This window comes from Malaya genurostris, chromosome 3 (assembly GCF_030247185.1).
Source record: "Malaya genurostris strain Urasoe2022 chromosome 3, Malgen_1.1, whole genome shotgun sequence".
Lineage (NCBI taxonomy): Eukaryota > Metazoa > Arthropoda > Insecta > Diptera > Culicidae > Malaya > Malaya genurostris.
The window spans coordinates 52,293,964-52,310,269 of NC_080572.1; the positions used below are offsets into that span (position 1 = coordinate 52,293,964).

At 35.5% G+C, this 16,306-nt stretch overlaps 2 protein-coding genes across 2 annotated transcripts; one reads left to right on the forward strand and one right to left on the reverse strand.

Annotated features, from left to right (window-relative positions):
- Positions 1-2,444: 2,444 nt before the first annotated feature.
- On the forward strand, positions 2,445-8,976 carry LOC131433793 (uncharacterized). Its single transcript, XM_058600391.1, has 5 exons — positions 2,445-4,153; positions 4,208-5,047; positions 8,063-8,246; positions 8,303-8,584; positions 8,649-8,976. The coding sequence occupies exons 1-5, from the start codon at positions 4,089-4,091 to the stop codon at positions 8,928-8,930; spliced, it is 1,653 nt and encodes a 550-aa protein (XP_058456374.1). The 5' UTR covers positions 2,445-4,088; the 3' UTR covers positions 8,931-8,976.
- On the reverse strand, positions 8,950-12,822 carry LOC131435921 (L-threonine 3-dehydrogenase, mitochondrial). Its single transcript, XM_058604215.1, has 4 exons — positions 12,384-12,822; positions 9,946-10,094; positions 9,515-9,890; positions 8,950-9,459 (listed from the first exon to the last, which is right to left on the reverse strand). The coding sequence occupies exons 1-4, from the start codon at positions 12,511-12,513 to the stop codon at positions 9,032-9,034; spliced, it is 1,083 nt and encodes a 360-aa protein (XP_058460198.1). The 5' UTR covers positions 12,514-12,822; the 3' UTR covers positions 8,950-9,031.
- Between the last annotated feature and the right edge of the window lie 3,484 nt (positions 12,823-16,306).

Consider the following 16,306-nt stretch of genomic DNA (forward strand, 5'->3'; position numbering starts at 1 on the left):
TGTGACGTTTATTATACATGATTTATAGTGTTGTGAGATACATAGTGAATTTGTATAGTGACGTGATATACTTATAACAGAATTAAATGGTAATATTAAAAAATTTATCCTTGTTAAATCATTCTGTTCAAACACTCAATCGAAAAGTTAATTTAACAACATTAGCAAAAATTCAAGTTTTTGATAAAAAATAGTTATTCAGAACAATAGAAATAAATTTGTGCACTTTCTCCTAGACCTAGAAGTCCAAAAATTCAAATTGTCAATTTAAAATAAATGGTATGTATTATTAGTGGTACTAGGATCGTAGCACCTAACCATGACGTGATCCTGTACGCTTAGAATTGGATGCAAAGTCTTTTGAAACAGAGAGTCAATTACTGAATCGGAATGTAGTATCATGACAATGTACTTATACTTATGTATATTTTATAGTTTTTGGTCTTTTTGATTACCTTATTATTGTTAAATTTAAAGGAATTTTTTATTTGTTTGTTAAACCTACAAATATTACACACACACACACATATATATATATATATATATATATATATATATATATATATATATATATATATATATATATATATATATATATATACATATATATATATATATATATATATATATATATATATATATATATATATATATATATATATATATATATATATATATATATATATATATATATATATATATATATATATATATATATATATATATATATATATATATATATATATGAACACTTCTTATTTGAGGTTTTACATTTTTGCAGATTGTGTGAATACAAAGTGCATCATCATTCGGAGAACAGTTTGGTGTTGATTATGGTTTTGAACGTTTTTTTTTGGAACGAAAGAATGGTATTCATGTGTGCCTGGACCACTTACATAACAGTTTGTATAACTCGGAAAGTAATCATAAAATAAAAAAATCATTAGCGTAAATAATTATTGAAATTTCTTCCATTTGCAATTAGTTTGGTCAGAATCGGTCCAGTCATCTTTGAGAAACACGCCTCTTAATTTTGCGCACACATACAGACAATTGCTCAGTTCGTCGAGCTGAGCCGATTGGTATATGACACTCGGCCCTCCAGGCCTCGGAAACTATCTCAACATAGTGAGTCAGATGGAACGTTGCCCATGTTTAAGATAGCGCTTCGCCGTGGTCAGGTGGATTTCGCTGCCTATCACGGGGTTTCACAAACTTTACCCAAAATTTTGAGAAAACGGGGAAGAAAACGGAAATTCCAAGAACATACGATTCTAGATAACTATTTTTTTTATCGATTCGTATATAAATTGTGCCTGATAAACGCTTTTATCAAAAGATTTCGTGCGAATTATAAATATAAATGAGTTTTTCTTTACGCACGAGTTGTTAATAGCGAGAAAAGGAAAAAAAAACAAAATGTTTAACAAAACTCGCACGAAATCTCGCGAAAGAAATGCTTTCTAACTGATATCTTTCGCCTAATGCATAGTAAAATCATTTATCTACAATCGTATGTTTTTGATTTTTCGTGAATCGGGTTAGTATTGGAGATATTCGCAATTTAGGGTGAAATTTCGGCGACAAAGCAATAGGAAGCATTGAGTTGTCTCGCTTCGACCTGACCACGGCGAAGCGCTACCTTAACAAATAAAACAGATAACAATTAGGGGAGAGTGTTCCGTTACCGGCACCCTTTTTTTTAAGCTTATAACTTCGGACAGTGCACATAATGCGGACATATATACATCGATGGAAAGCTAAAGTCCCTCGCTAACAACTGATTAAGCAACTAATTTGATTTATTTGATTGGAAAAACTTTACTATCAATTTAGTAAAGTGATAAATTTTCGTCATTTCAAAAAAGGTGTTGGGTTATCGGCCCCCAAGAAATTACTACAAAAAACTGTGTAACAATTTTGATAGCATCCGGTATTAAATCACGAAATAGATAGATTTCACTTCATAAATATTCAATCCACTTACCTTTTCGAATGATGCTCTTCTATTTATGATACTATGAAAAAGTCAGAATAAACTTTTGTGTTGATTTTCAAGTAATTAAAATTTGTTTTGAGCGCAGCAAAAAGTACAAGCGCCTGTTTGCTTCGGTATTTGGCACAAGAAGAACGTGCGGCTATTACACACACATGACATTTGTCAGAATGACGCTATCTGCTTTCTGTCAAAAGTTACGGTGGAGTGCCGGCAACCGAACACCTTCCCCTATTATAATGTATTTCCAGAATACTAAGCAAAATCAAACAACTATTTTCTATTACATTGAATTTGAATAAAAGCAACAATTACAATGCCTAATCTGAGTCGATACGCATGCCAAGTGTTTGTAGAAGAATAACCGTTTCCATCCCAGTTATTTTGATTGTTGTAACTAACTTGACGAAAAATATGCGTTGTCGTTTTGCTCTGAAGATGAAGTAATTTACCATCGAAACGTTATCTATTGACGTGAAATAAATATTTTTAGCTTTCGGTTCCGAAGTTCCAGGGTGATGATTAGAACTTAGCTTACTATTTCATTTTGTAGGAGTTAATCAGTTGTTAGCTAACCAAAATGACCTTGGATAAACTTGTTTCCGGGTTACAGTTTCAAATGCACCAGAAATAGTCACCAAAAACTTTAAAATAAAACTTTACTATAGATTACTCAACCATTTTTAGATTTAAATGAAAGGTCATAGTACCATGTATTTTATCTGTATCTATTTTTTCTTGATATAACGGTGCTCGCACTACTATCCAGTGAGAGTTTAGGAGGAATTGGTTCACTGATCACACCTTTGTCCATGACTTCAACGTCGTCCTTTGTGCCTTACATTTTGTTGCCTTCTTATCGTTTTGCATTCACAAATAGAAATGCTATACCATCACTGTGAAAACCAAATGAACAACCGAGGCCTGGAGGGTTGAGTGCCATATACCATTCGACTGAGTTCATCGTGTATGTGTCTGCATGTGTTTAAGTGTGTACGTATGTTACAAAAATGTGCGCTACATTTTTTCGGTGATTGCTCAACCGACTTTCACAATATTATGTCGTTTTCGTTTGATGCCAAACCTAACCCAGTTTCCACCCTAACTGCTATCAAATCGTTTGTTTCGAACCTAGTTTTAACCTAAGACAAGACCTGACAACTGGCTTCTTATTCTTCCTTCCGAATCATTCTTCTCGTCATTTTCGCCCTGTGGAATAAATACCAACGTTTCGGGAATGGAAAGTTACATTACAAAACTAAACGATTTGTAAATATACAGCCTTGTTCAATGAAAAAGTAAATGCATTTCAATGTAATTTTACATCAATCTTGATTTTAAATCAAATGTTCGTTTCAACTGATGTCTGTTCAATAGTACTATTGGTTTCCATGTCGTGTAAGTTTTATCTTTTCTTTCTGTGTACTTGGATTCAACTTCTAGTCCCGCATATGATGTTCAGACAGGAATGACCATATAGAAAAAAGTTATGAATTTTACCGGTGTCATAATTCTACAAACGATATAATTCTTATACACTACTTAACTTGTCAAATAACGCAACATTCCATTCGTACAGAATCTTACAAACTCCGAGTGTAATTTGTCAATGTATGGATTTATATGTATTAATTATTCATTTAGCAGATATGTGCTTCTGTGGCTCAGTCGATAAACTGACGTGCTTTGTGATCTAATGTTTCACGGTTCAAGTCGCACTGTTGCTATCGATCTCTAAAGTTTCTCCGGAAAGTGGAGTTACACTGGACTATATAGCCTGATATGATACCGTCACTAACACCTATTCGTAACTGTTCTGTATCTTACAAACATTGTTATCAGTAGATATCTCAACCCGGTTGTATTTGAGACCAGTTCGCTGCATCACACTTATCGTGACGAAAACATGCGGCTTGGTGATAAAACATCAAGCGTTCTTATCGGTTATCAAGTTCAAGTGTGTCCTCTGTTTTGGTGCACTTATACTTTTCAAATTGATTGCGAAACCTGCGATGAGTGAATCGATATTACAGAATACAGTCATAATCTGGCACAGGTTTCAAACGGACGATGAGAATTGCAATCGGTTGCAATGATGGAAAACAACCGTAAATTGGATAAGGAAGATGAAGTAGATGTTTTTGGATTTGGCAAAATGTAAGTGATGCTAAAATACGTAATTGAATGTAATGTTCAAAGGTTTTTTCGTAGGTCTAGCAGCTCTTCGACGTTATCTACTGGTCGCCCGGTGTCGATACCTGCACTGGAAGAATACTACGATATGTCGAACAAACGTCGAGGAATAGCATTGGTTTTTAACCATAAGGATTTCAGCACGATGTCAACGCGTAATGGAACCGACAAAGATCGCGATAACATCTGCAACGTATTAGAAGATCTGGAGTTCGAAGTCCGCGTGTTCGATAATTTTGCTCGCAAGGAATTATTGCAAACTCTGAAAGCAGTTTCCGAGGAGAACCATTCAGAGAATGATTGTTTGGCTGTGGTTGTGATGTCGCATGGTGAAGAAGGGTTTCTGTATGCCAGTGACAAAAAATATAATGTGGAATTTCTGTGGAAACACTTTATTGGTGACGCATGCCCTTCATTGATCGGAAAACCAAAAATGTTCTTCATTCAAGCCTGTCGTGGAGAACAATTTGATAGAGGATCTGTCTTTACAGCAAAGATCGCCTCCAAAGATGTGGTTGACTCAAAAAAGGAACAAATGATGTTTTCGATTCCAGCGATGGCTGATTTACTGGTGATGTACTCCACTCCCGAAGGATATTATTCATGGAGGAACCCTCGAGACGGCTCTTGGTTCATTCAGTCGCTTTGCAAAGAGTTGAAGGAAAACGGAAAGCTTAGAGACTTGCTGACTCTCATGACGGGAGTTTCGAGAAGAACCGCCTACGAGTTCCAATCGTTTGTGCCACACGATGAACGCATGGATGCTAAGAAACAAGTACCGTGCATTGTTTCCACGCTCACTAAAACGCTTTATTTCACTAAGAAATCTAGAAATAAACTTGAGACATTTATCGAATGACATCAAATTTCGTGAAGCTATTGAAGTATAACACGAAGTAATATATTATGATGAGAATTTGTCGAAGTGATGTATCAATTTAATTGTTATTGTGTAATCGATATATATGAATATGCTTCAGTAATTACACTAAAATGCTCGTGAAATAAAAATTATTTTAATTAAAAAATGTTAACTTATTCAAACAGTTTGTTTCATTCCATTGCCTGCTATGTATCCATGTTAATATTGTTTATATGTTTTTTAGAATTGAAATAGAAATCATCTACTTTAGCCCATCCCTGTTAATTGCATATCAATACGGCAGACGTAAATATAAAATCTGTCATTCTCTTAGCGTTTTTGGGTCGTTGAAAATAAGCTTTATATCGTTTATTTCTCAAAGAATCACGTTTTCCTTGATTTAGTAACTATTTTTAGACCAAATTAACTATCTATCGTAATTTTAGTCTAATTGTCGTGTTAAATTTCAAATTATAATCGTAGTTAGAAATCATAATGTCATTTTCGCGAATAATGCGCAGGCCGCGTTCAATCTGGATGCGCGTCACGCATCCAGATTGCTACATGTTCGTCTGCTACACACCGAAAAATTAGGCCACTCCAAATTAACTAAACAGTTAGTGGAGCAGTAAAAATCGGAAAAATTTTCGAAACAATAAAATTTATTAGAAAACAACAAATATCTTGTTTTCTTGTATCAATAAACAAGATTACCAGTATCGAACCAGATTTTCGAAGTTACTATTTCAATTAAATAAATCGTTGGGATAAACCCAAGTTTAGTTAGCTTTGCAATTATTTTTTTCTGCGTGTACGAATGTTCGGTGCGCATTATTACCTTACCCTTGCGCACTATTAGGAACCAAACTTGACCACTTTATGACTTTGATGCACGTAAGCAAAAAAAAGGCTTTGGTACGCACTAATCGGCACCTCTCCCCTAAATTATGTTATTGTAAGTTTTAAAACGTCCATAAAGAGCAATTTCGGAAATGAGTAGTAATTCATCAAACTTCACATAATCTGAATGAAACTCCGCACACGTTTTCAGGATGGCGAAAAAATCGTTTTGCATGGATGGAGAGACCAATTCAACTCAAGACTGGTTTTTGGAAAGGGGGGTGTATTTTTGAAAGCAATTTCTTCTAATCGGTTTAACTTAGAAACTATAAATTGTACGAAAAGGTTGTCCAAGACGAAATTGTAGAAAATCTGTTGCGAATTCTTAAAAATGTACACTGAAAAAGTTGAATTCTTTTTCAAGAATTAGACACATTATCCAATTACGAAAATTTAAAAAAAGCGTTATAGATATTTGTATATTTGATTTAGAATAACTGTTCTTGTATATGAAGAAGCAAATCAATAAAATCCTGTGATTTTCATGTCGAAACATCTGACATGACAAATTTGATTCTTTTTACCTGCAGAATCATATTCTAGTAAGTAGTATGAAATAAGTATTTTTTTTATCAAAACCTTAAAGTTTTTCTAATGATAAATTGATTTATTTGTATCTGCTTCATGTCTCTATTAACATTAGGAGGGCGGGTAGGGTCTAACACATTTGAAAAATCACTTATTTTTTCTTTATATTTTCTCAAAACATTTCATGAATATTCTGTGAAATTTTCAAGTCTTCCGAAACAAAACTCATGTTAGGGGCCTTTATCTTCACTTATCTCATACTTCGAAGAAGTAATAGCTCGGCACACAGGCCCAAGATTTTTACTTCGAGTGACTTAAAAACTTGACAAAACATTCTTGAAATGTTTCATTATAACAAATTATAAAAAAAAATATGATGTTTTGAAAATGTTAGACCCTACCGACCGAATAACATTTTGTTCGTTTTTCTAGACCCCAACGTTTCTTGTTTGATTTTTTTTATTTTTTGAATTTTTGGTGGTTGTTCAAAGTGAAAACTACGAGTTTTCACGAAAAAATCCACCATTTTGTAGCTATAAAACCTCCCCAACAACAAAAAGGAAAACGTTGGGTCAGGTTTTTTATATGTAGAACCAACCAGACCCAACGTTTTCCTTTTTGTTGTTGGGGAGGTTTTATAGCTACAAAATGGTGGATTTTTTCGTGAAAACTCGTAGTTTTCACTTTGAACAACCACCAAAAATTCAAAAAATAAAAAAAATCAAACAAGAAACGTTGGGGTCTAGAAAAACGAACAAAATGTTATTCGAATGATGCTTTGTATTATGCAATCCCTAACACCCCCAAAACCGCCACCCACCCACCACCCATTGATCAAATTATCATCGAATATGGACTTTATGTTGAGGTTTAGTCCTCTAACTCGAATGCCGCAGTTCACAACCGGTAGTTTCTTACGCATTTCAACTTTTTTTTTGCAGTGTATATTTTTCAAGGGTGCCTAATTGATTTCCCACAACTTTGTCCTTAGCAATATCAAATTCCAGTTTCCGAGTTACAACGAATAGCAGGAAATGTAAACAAAAATTACATTCGCCCGTTTTAAAAAATAAATATTGAGCCGAATTAGTCTCTCCATCAGTTCAAAACAAATTGATCGCCGTTCTGAAAACGTTTTATTACTGTCAGTTTCCGTAATTGTTGTAATGTGAAATGGAATATTATGACTGTATATTTTAATAGCAGTTTGCATGAGTATAATGCCTCGAATTGTTTCTTGCAGTTGAATCATACAAATATAAATAATGTAATACACAACCGCGACTTCCATTGTTTCAAATTTTAATTACTCTGAAAGAAGGTGGTATTCCTTAACTTATCAATTAGTAAAGATTTTTTCTAAACTATCAATTATAATATATGATAATTCAGAATTATCATTCCGGATACCAATACGGGTGAAAATCGACAGGTTGAATTTGCGCAATGTCAAGTGTAACCACGTGTTCAATTCTCGAATGTCGTTACTAACAGTAACCCAAATTATCGACTAAACAGTTGTAATAGGTATTTGGAAAACAACTGAAATCAGTGGTGAAACATTAATCGAACATATTTTCCAGTATATCCAGTAAAGATCTAGTGTTCCGTAAGCGACATTCCCAATCCACTCTGGACATTTTAACAGTTTCATCCATGGAAGCCCCGAAATTTAATACGGATGACAATGTTTCTGAATATAGTGCATTGTCCGAACCGTTCTCGGATTTGGATGAGTCCTACATCCTACTGGATCAACGAAAACGAGTTGTTTTCATATTACTCCAGAGATTCGAAAAACACATGACTTTTTTTTGCTCTAGAAAACTGACCACGGCGATGGCGAAGGTGACGAAATGCTTTTGAACCAGTTTACTCCCGAGTTCAGAATCGCATACGATGAGTTGATAGCTGCCAGGAAGGAAAATAAGTGTGACAATGCAGAAAAATATTTTGTGATGGATGAGGGCTGGAAAGAGCCGAACACAGAGGAAGAATTTCTATTAACCGACCCAGGAGAATTTAGTCCTAAATTTAAAAATTTCATTGATGATATATTGAAAAAGTGCGATTTGAAGTACCATTTAGAGGAAAAAAGGAAAAAAGTACGCTTGACCTGGAGAAATGCATACCATTAGTGGTTTATATAGTATCATTCTATTTTCACAGGAAGTCCTGCGAAAAAAGGATCGTCGCATTCGACGGGCCCCTTCCGAAGAGTCCATCAACTCTACCGAAAATGATTCCTTATCCGGTGTTTGGCGAATGCTCGACGCTGTTTCAGTGGAAAATGGATTTCCTATGTCACACAACTACTATGACATCTACGACGATCGGCGTTTTGACTGGTTGTCTCGAGATGAAGTACCCTGGAATCAGATCGAAACTTCTAAGAAAAAGTGCGAGCACTGGCTGAAAATGACCCCCACGAAACCGGACAGCAGGCAGTGAAGAAAAGTTGAACGCAATATTGTGTTGTTGTTGAATTAGTTTGCAAGCTTTGTTCAGAGTTTTAATACATTATTGCGTACAATGGCTTGTTAAAGAAACTTTTATACGACACTATCAGTGTAGTGTTTCCTTTCTTTTTTGACATAGTTTTCCATAACATCGTTTACCATCAGTTCCACTAGCTTTTTGAGGTCGTACTTATGCTCCCATCCCCAGTCACGACGCGCTTCAGAATCGTCAAATACCTGTGGCCACGAGTCTGCTATCAACTGACGAGTGTCGGGTTTATAGGAAACGTGCAGTTCCGGCACATAGTTGGCCAATTCGTTCGCCAGTTCCTCTGGTGTGAAGGACATCGCCGTAACATTATAAACTCTTCGTTTCAACTTTTCCGGTGGCGTTATCATAAACTCATGTAGGGACCGTAAGCAATCATCGATGTACATCATTGGCAGACGGGTATCGGGTTTGAGATAACATTCGTACTTCCCAGTTTTGAGAGCGTCGAAGAAAATTGCTACAGCGTAATCTGGAAAGGAGATTATTTCAAAATTGCAATGATAATTAGTATATATGTATTTTACCGGTGGTTCCGCCTCCCGGTGGATCACTAGAAATTACACCGGGAAATCTTAAGCAACGAAAATCCAATCCAAACTTGTGATGGTAGTACTCTCCTATCAACTCTCCATGCACCTTCGACACTCCGTAAATAGTTCGCGGTCTTTGAATTGTTACGTTCGGTGTAGGATTTCTCGGACTATCAGGCCCAAATGCACCAATCGTGCTCGGAACAAAAACTCTCAATTTGTACTGCTTTGCAAGTTCTATCACATTGTGCAAACCTTCGATGTTAACACGCACGGCCAGAGGAACGTTCTGTTCGCCGATGGCACTCAGCAGGGCGGAGAAATGAATAATCCAGTCGATGCGGTGGTTGACGACGATTTTCTGGAGCCCCTGGAAATGAGTCACATTGAGATAACAGATAACGTTCACACAAATAAATAAAAACCTTGAAATCCAATATATCGGCGAATATATATGGCCCACTATTCACAATCTCGTCGCTCGGTTTGATTATATCCGACAGAATGACGTGCTCCTCACCGTATGCACTGCGAAGAAGCTTTGCACATTCCGTTCCTAGTTGTCCAAGGCCACCTAAAATTATACATAATTACCTGATAAACGGAACTGCTTAGTTATGCTAGTGAAAAAAAAAAATTACATGAGTAAATGATATTTCTTATTTTGGTGAGCTCATGATGATGACGATCAAAAATCGTTCTATTAATTCTGAAAAATAATGTGAAACTATTTTCAACATGCGTTACGTTGGGTTTATTTTGCACTGAATTATTGGCTTCAACGAATTGTGTTTTAGCATCTAACGGAGAAAACAGATTGGAAAATCGACATGCGAATGCAATTATGTAATGAAAACCGCGAAAATGTTACCACGGACTCGAACCCGTAACTAACTCCTAACCGGGGAAATTGTTTTACCAATTAAACTACCCTGCATATGAAAACACATGAAGAGATAGCCCAATTGATTAGAAGAAACCAATCATGCTTCGCTGTACTTGGTCACCACGACATTCACTTGCAGTCATATATCTACGGAAACAAATTCAACAGAACACATACACACTGATCATAAGTCTATTTTTTTCCTTTCTACTTTGCCGCCGACACATTTCATAATTGGTTTTATAATGTCATCCCAGAAAATGTCGATGAGGCAAACACGAAGGTCTGTATCGCGATTTAGAGTAAATATACTCTTCCATGGATCAAAGAACAGTACGATTCGAAACAAAATGTTGTATTTTAACAAGATGCTCCGTGCCATACCGCGAACCGCACGCAGAAGTGTTTGCATGTACATCGGCCGTTCTAGGTGAAGGATATGTGGCTGGACTCCAATTCCGATCTTAATGCGCTGGATTACGCAATATGGCACGTCAAGAAGAACAAGTCGTGTTCTAAACGCAACTCGAGTACAACCAGCCTAGAAAAAAAAACATTGGCTCGAACCTGGACAAGGATGGATTATTATTACATTATCAGAACTTATCGTGCGATCCGAAGGCGTGTAGAGGCCGTAATTTTAGAAATTGAACACTCGATCGATGATTGACAAAGTTTATTACTTTGAGGAATAACTAACAAGAATAAACAGGTGAGATTAATAATAAATTTTTAATGCATAAACTTGAGTGTTATTTACTTATTTTACTTTCCGAATTAATCACCCGTTATCGAAAGATCGAATTAAATAAAATATCCCAAAACCTCAAAACCTCAAGTTGAAAGAAGTTATTTATTTACTCATTTTTGAGCTTCGTGTGGATGTGACATGTACCAAATTTTACTCTTACGACCCATTGTAACCGACGTATTACAATTAGTTGATTGGAAGTCGAGTAATCGACAAAAACTCTTGGTGATGCAACTAATGGGATGACTGTTGGTACAAAATCCTTGATAGATTTTCCATTATTGTGAACGATCTTTTTCTTTTGATTCCCTTTCATTTCCACTGATTCGTTATTTTACAATTTCTAGTGTTCGCTTCGACTGATTAAAATGGTCAGAATCTATTAGTCCTCAAATATATTCACAGAATTCTAAAAATATAATACAGTTTCTATGTATCTATAACTTGATGTTATCAGACCATTGAAATAAGATTCTAATCTGTGATGAATTAAATTTCTCCTTCAACGCTGCTTAGTGTATATCAGAAGCATTAAGTGTTCACCTCGCTCTCAGATGGATAGTCACAATCTGTTCGCAATAGCAAATAATAACTAGTCAAGGTGGTCGTATTTGCATTCGTGCATGTCCTCCACGGTAGCTATGATGTGTTTTGAGCAAAAGTGTAACCTTCACTATACTATGGTAGACCACATTAATTATTATAAATGTCATAATGTGTACAACATAACTGAAAACAATTTTTCGTTTAGTTTTTCTTTTATCATTCAGAAATTTTAGTATAGACGATTTCCATGAACTGTTATAATTATGAATTTGTCATCTTCACGCACACTTTCAATAATTCGTGTAGTCAAACTGAACTTATCAGATTCACATATTGTTATTTTCCTAACGAAAAAATAATAAAATTCGTTAATCATGATTTGCACAACACTAACTTTAAAACACGTTAATTCATCATTCCATGTTACACCTCATCATAAAAGATTTTCGCTACATCTACGCGAGACACAAACTAGATTAGCAAAATTGCACAATGCGACCATAACTTTATCATTCACTCAGCGAGCCAACCAATTGTAGGCGTTATTTTTCAATTCTTTATAATAGTGATAATAGAAATAAACCGATTCGCCAGATAGCTGTATTACAGTGGAAGTTTTTTTTATTAATTTGATATTCAGAACTTTCTACTATAATCACTGAGAAATTGAAAATCTGTACCTGTTATCAATATTTTAGGGTAGCTTTTCCTGTCGCAAGAAATTAATCTAATGGCTTGGCTTTGCGTTTGCAATTTTATTCCTCGCAGTGGCCGAATTACCCCAACGTTCAGGATTTTCTTCAGGATCATCCTAACTTTTCAGAATGCGTGCTATATGCTTGGTTACTCACGAAAGTGTGTTACTATCGGAGTACAACCGAAAATTTTTCGTCTTTTCCTCCAAATAATTGATTGACAAGCGAGTGACGCGAAAAACAAGCAAGTGATGGAAGCCGTACACAACGTTAACGTTAAAAATAACTTTCACGCGAAATAAATGTTGGGAAAACCACTGGTACAGCATCCAGGGATTGACCCCTTCAAAACGAAGTGTTATCTGATAAGGAATGAAAATCAGCACATTCACGATGGAACAATCGCGGTTCAACTCTAAATAACAAGGTTGGACAGGACCTGTTTCTCACAAGTTGAAACCGTCTATTAGAAACGACAAATTGAGACTGCCTAAGGAACCTCGCCGGTAGATTCATCAGACTCCACTTGTATACCCTTATTATGCAAAGTTTGATCGAACTCTCGCTGTGTTCATTCGAGACGTCTCGTTCTAATCAACAGCGGTGATAGTAAAAGAAGCTTTTCTTTAAAAAATACCTTCTTGAGAGAACTTTGAATGCATGCATAGAAATGTGGATAAATTCAAAAATTTTACGAATTTAAATTACATGCCGAAGCAAAATGGTTTGTCATACAATTGCATTATGTAAAGGCATTTAGCTCGGAATAGTCTCTAGTTTAATCACTCTACTGACTAGAAGTTTAAGTAATTATTGAAATTTTTCCTTTATTGAAAAATTTCGCACATGTCTCCATATCGTATTGAAATTGATTTCAAATAAAGGAAAATGAAAGATGTTAGTGTTTACTCCCGTTTTGTTGGTCCAAGATTATAAATCTGAAATATTGTCTATTTGGAATAATAGATAAAAATCGTTTATTCATGTTGTTTTTTCAGAAAGTATACGCTTTTGATTCCACGTTCCATATTGAATAAGATCCTCAGAAAATATTTGCTTTGCTGTATCTACCAGCCAAATTTTTGTTGTACTTTCTGTTACCTCTGTGCAAGTGAAAAATTGGATAATACGGTTTCGGCGCACCATTTTTATTCGTAAGCTGTCACCTCGGCTGCTCTTTTAGAAGATCTTCAATTTACTGTAGGTAAGTCATGATAATGCTCGAAATCAATGTTAATTAAATTTAATCTTTTAATTTACATCACTATCTTATATATAGACAATATTTCCATTGAATTTAACATAAATTTCCAAAACTTTCAATATTAAGCTTATTTGGTATGAATTTTCTATGATGCGTAAGATTTCAAATGCATAAAACGCTTTTCTCTGTTGGTCAACAGGGCTGACAAAAAAGGAGTAAATACTTTGATACTATTCAGTCGGCTCTTCTAGTTTGGAAACTTTATTGGTCATTTATCGAACAAATTAAATTCGAATATAGCGGTTCCGGAAGCACCAGAGAGCGGTCAAAAACTGACACTATTTTAACAAACTTGTAAACAAATCAAGGGTGATTATAAGACACGTGATCCTATTTAATTTCATCGAGTTTCAACTTCCGGGTCCGGAAATACTAGGTGATGAGGGTAAAAATTTTTAATTTTGTGAGCTTCACATGATTCTGACTAGGACGCCTTTCACAAGAATGGATTCTCACGGTTACACGGTTATTCAGTTTCATTCTTATCCGGCTTTCTGTTCCAGGAAAACAGGATAATGGGTGATCATTTAGGGGTTAACCAATTGTTGTGCACAAGTGCACGTAAACGTTTTTATATCCGAGATCGCATCACACTCATCAATACCTTTTATTGTCGGATGAATTATTTGAAATAAATAAATGTTTCATCTTCGACTCGTCAGTGCATAACATCTAAAATTCCAAAACGAAACTCACATCTATTTCTCAAAGATGACTTGAGATTCGGGAACAGATAATAGTTCCAGGAGGCTAAATCAGGTGAACAAGTACAAGAACTCTAAACCGTTGATTTTAACCATGGTAGCGATTCTCATGTACTTCATGCAAGGCCATTTCACAGCAATATCTATTATTAATCGCTCCATTAATGCACACTATTACTAATAACCGGTATCATGATCTTTCCGACCCATTGAGTCTTTCTTCCATACACTCGTGCCGCTTCGAAGCACGACTTCAGTCCATTGTCGGGTAATCATTTTGTTATCTGGCGTTAATAATGGATCCAGCCAAACATGTACTCGAAGTGCACTTGCGTTCATCTTTTTTGTCCTAAATAAGTATGTGAGGGATCCAGCGGAAAGATAACTTTCTCATCTGCAGAATCTTGCCCAACCATGGTAAGCTCGCGCACTTTCTCTTTTCGCTCATCCTCATCCCCTTTTTATTATTGTCGTTTATTTTGCTACGGACAATTTTATTTAGTTTTGACAATGTTCGCTTTATGTAAAAATTTTTGTTTGTTTCTATTTCGGATTTAGATTTTCTATTTTTGATTCAGACTACCAGATGATGCCCACAGCCGTTTAAGTTAGGAATGGACAAAATAAGGGTGGCGTCGAGAAGAGTCACTTATTAAGGTTCTCAATTAGATCGTTTTCATGTCTTCGTTGAACATTCCGTTCAATATACAAACCTGAAAGTCAAAGAAATTTTCTAGAGCTTAGTTATGTTACCCAAAAAATATTTTTCAATTTTCCTTACAAACAAAATCGCTAAAATGATATAATCGCCAAAATGGTATGACATTTAGTTATGATGAAAGTAAAATATATAAACCCCATTCAAAGTAAGACAGTTGAAGATTTTCCATAAAACTTATCACCGAGATACCGCAGCCAGACTGGCCGCCGTTTGCATTAAACAAATTCAGTGGGCATCGAATGTCGTTAGGAGTAGAGGAAAGCAGCATAACTAGCTGACACAAGGTAATTGTGGTAACTGTTGCTATACACGGCAAAAACTGTTAGTGAATCAGAACTAGAATCAAATTAAAAAAAAATTAAGTTTTGCGAATGACAAAAATATTTGAATAACATGTTGTCTATGATTACTATGGTCGGTCATTAGACATTGATTGTACATGAGCATTTATCTTTATCGATTATATTGGCAAGCTCGCCCAAAGAAGCGCGAAATCCATCTGCGTTATTGTTACGAAAAGCAACCCAGAATGAGAAACCTGTTTCCGAATATCTGCATTTTTTTTCTTTTCTAACAAATTCTGTTGCAACCGATTATCATATCGATCACACGATGTCGATGTTCGAAAAATTTAAAGCAAACGTGTTTTAGATAGTTTTGTATCACGTGTGACACTGCCTTTCTAATCACACAATGTCCTTGAGCTTCGATACATAAATCATAACTGGACCGTATCTTGCCTGCTGATTCAATCAAAGAACTAACTCAAAGTTCTTCCAATGAGTACTTTTAATACCAATTTAGAATGAATGTAGCGTAATTGGCTGCGTAGATGCGCAACAGCTTGTTTGAATAGGCTAACTTCTCGACCACTAAAAATGATACCGCTCTAGAGCTGTGACATAACAAACGAGTCCGAGAAACGGGTTCAACGAATGACATTGGCCCTCCTTTTGCGAAACGATATTGTATCTGTGTGAAAATGGTTTGTCTATTTCCGACAATTATATTGTTCACCATCTCCATGCTAAACTCTCACGGTAAAGGAAGACGAAAACTACTGACCAAATGAGGAAAACAATTTTTTGGGATGGTGATAAATTTAGTCATTATGAGCCCCGTTGAACGGAAGGAAGAAACAGTGACTATACTGCCCTGAGCATGCGCAATTAAACGGTTTGCCACACCTCCAAACGAATCATTTGATGAACTGCTATTT

What these genes read in the sequence shown, in the direction of transcription:
- LOC131433793 (XM_058600391.1), top strand. Translation starts at nt 4,089, where the DNA reads ATGATGGAAAACAACCGTAAATTGGATAAGGAAGATGAAGTAGATGTT. An exon ending in CTTGAGACATTTATCGAATG is followed by an intron (nt 5,048 to 8,062) that starts ACATCAAATTTC and finishes CATATTTTCCAG; the next exon opens with TATATCCAGTAAAGATCTAG. An exon ending in TAGAGGAAAAAAGGAAAAAA is followed by an intron (nt 8,585 to 8,648) that starts GTACGCTTGACC and finishes CTATTTTCACAG; the next exon opens with GAAGTCCTGCGAAAAAAGGA.
- LOC131435921 (XM_058604215.1), bottom strand. Translation starts at nt 12,513, where the DNA reads ATGATCCTGAAGAAAATCCTGAACGTTGGGGTAATTCGGCCACTGCGA. An exon ending in CCCTAAAATATTGATAACAG is followed by an intron (nt 10,095 to 12,383) that starts GTACAGATTTTC and finishes GTATAATTTTAG; the next exon opens with GTGGCCTTGGACAACTAGGA. An exon ending in CCGATATATTGGATTTCAAG is followed by an intron (nt 9,891 to 9,945) that starts GTTTTTATTTAT and finishes ACTCATTTCCAG; the next exon opens with GGGCTCCAGAAAATCGTCGT.